The following is a 1,181-nucleotide window of genomic DNA, read 5'->3' on the forward strand; positions in this document are numbered from 1 at the left end:
GGCTGTTCCCCCAGCTGCAGTCCAAGCCCCTGGGGGAAGGCTGACTGCAGCTGCGAGGAACACAAGGGCAGTCTACTCCTGGTTGCCGGGGGTGCCATTTCCCTAGCAACACGGGGGCAATACTTCCTCAGCCACAAGAGAGTCCACAGCTATGGCCGTGCTACTTGCCTAGCAATACCGGTGCTGGGGGGTGGGGGGTGGAGCCTCTCTGGCAACAAGGGTCAACCCATAGTTACCAGGGGGAGGTTTGGCTTCCTTAGCAACAGTGTAACCGTAGTTGGTGGGAAAGGCATGCTCTCTGCTGGGGAACAGCACTGGTCAGGAATTGGAAATTGCTATTTTCTTGCAAACAGAGGGCAGCTGAGGGCTGCTATGTGAGAATATCCCACGGGATGGAGCAGTGCTAGCTCCTAGCAACAAAGGCGCAGTGCAGGGGGAGCCATATCTGCAGCAACAGAGCAAAACTTCTGGCAAAAAGGAGGTGAAGTACTGTTGCTAGGGATCCTGCTTCCCTAGCAAATAGCAATGTTCTGTTGCTAGGGAACCGTTTCCCTAGCAACAGAGGGGGACCCACCACTACCAAAGGATGGCATCCCAGCAAGCAGGAACAACCTGGTTCTGGCGGATGACACTTCCATTGCAACAGAGGGGTGGCACAGGGTTGCTAAGTTACCACTTTTTCCTAGCGACAGGGGGCAGTTCACCATACTGTGAGGTGACAAGCGCTAGCAACAAGGGGCATCTGTCAGTACCAGGGGTCTTTTCCCTACCAATAGGGGCTGGCAGGCCGTGGTTGCCAAGGGGGCAACACTCTGCTAACAAAAAGATGATGGCCCTGGCCCCTTGCTCCCCGCTCTCCTCCCTGCTAGGGGCAGAGCCAGCCCTTGGAGGTGGGGGCTGCTGGGTCTTGGGAAGCCTCCCTGGCGCCACCTGACCTGCTGGGGGGTGGGCCCTGGCCCGGGTTTTGGCGGCCACGGGGTAGGCCCCGAAGCCGGCGGCAATGCAGCCACACTCAGTGGCAATCCAGGCCACGTAGAAGCGCATGCGGAAGGCGAAGAAGACCGGGATCATGTAGAAGAGGCGGGCGGGCAGCCGGGGGCGTAGAAGGCGTCCTCGCGCACGGCCTCCAGCGGGAAGAGGTGGGAGGAGAGCAGGAACAGCAGGCCGAAGAGCGGGGCCGG

The 1,181-nt window shown here is 59.7% G+C and overlaps 1 protein-coding gene across 1 annotated transcript in view; it reads right to left on the bottom strand.

Moving 5' to 3' along the window:
* Window positions 1-1,181, bottom strand: part of LOC105531835 (lysophospholipid acyltransferase 7-like) — an 18,765-nt gene that overhangs the window by 8,931 nt on the left and 8,653 nt on the right. The window contains 2 exon segments of the mRNA XM_011969833.1: window positions 931-1,097; window positions 1,100-1,181. Coding sequence (XP_011825223.1) covers window positions 931-1,097; window positions 1,100-1,181 — 249 coding nt within the window.

The sequence above is a fragment of the Mandrillus leucophaeus genome, unplaced genomic scaffold, assembly GCF_000951045.1.
Source record: "Mandrillus leucophaeus isolate KB7577 unplaced genomic scaffold, Mleu.le_1.0 Scaffold912, whole genome shotgun sequence".
Classification (NCBI taxonomy): domain Eukaryota; kingdom Metazoa; phylum Chordata; class Mammalia; order Primates; family Cercopithecidae; genus Mandrillus; species Mandrillus leucophaeus.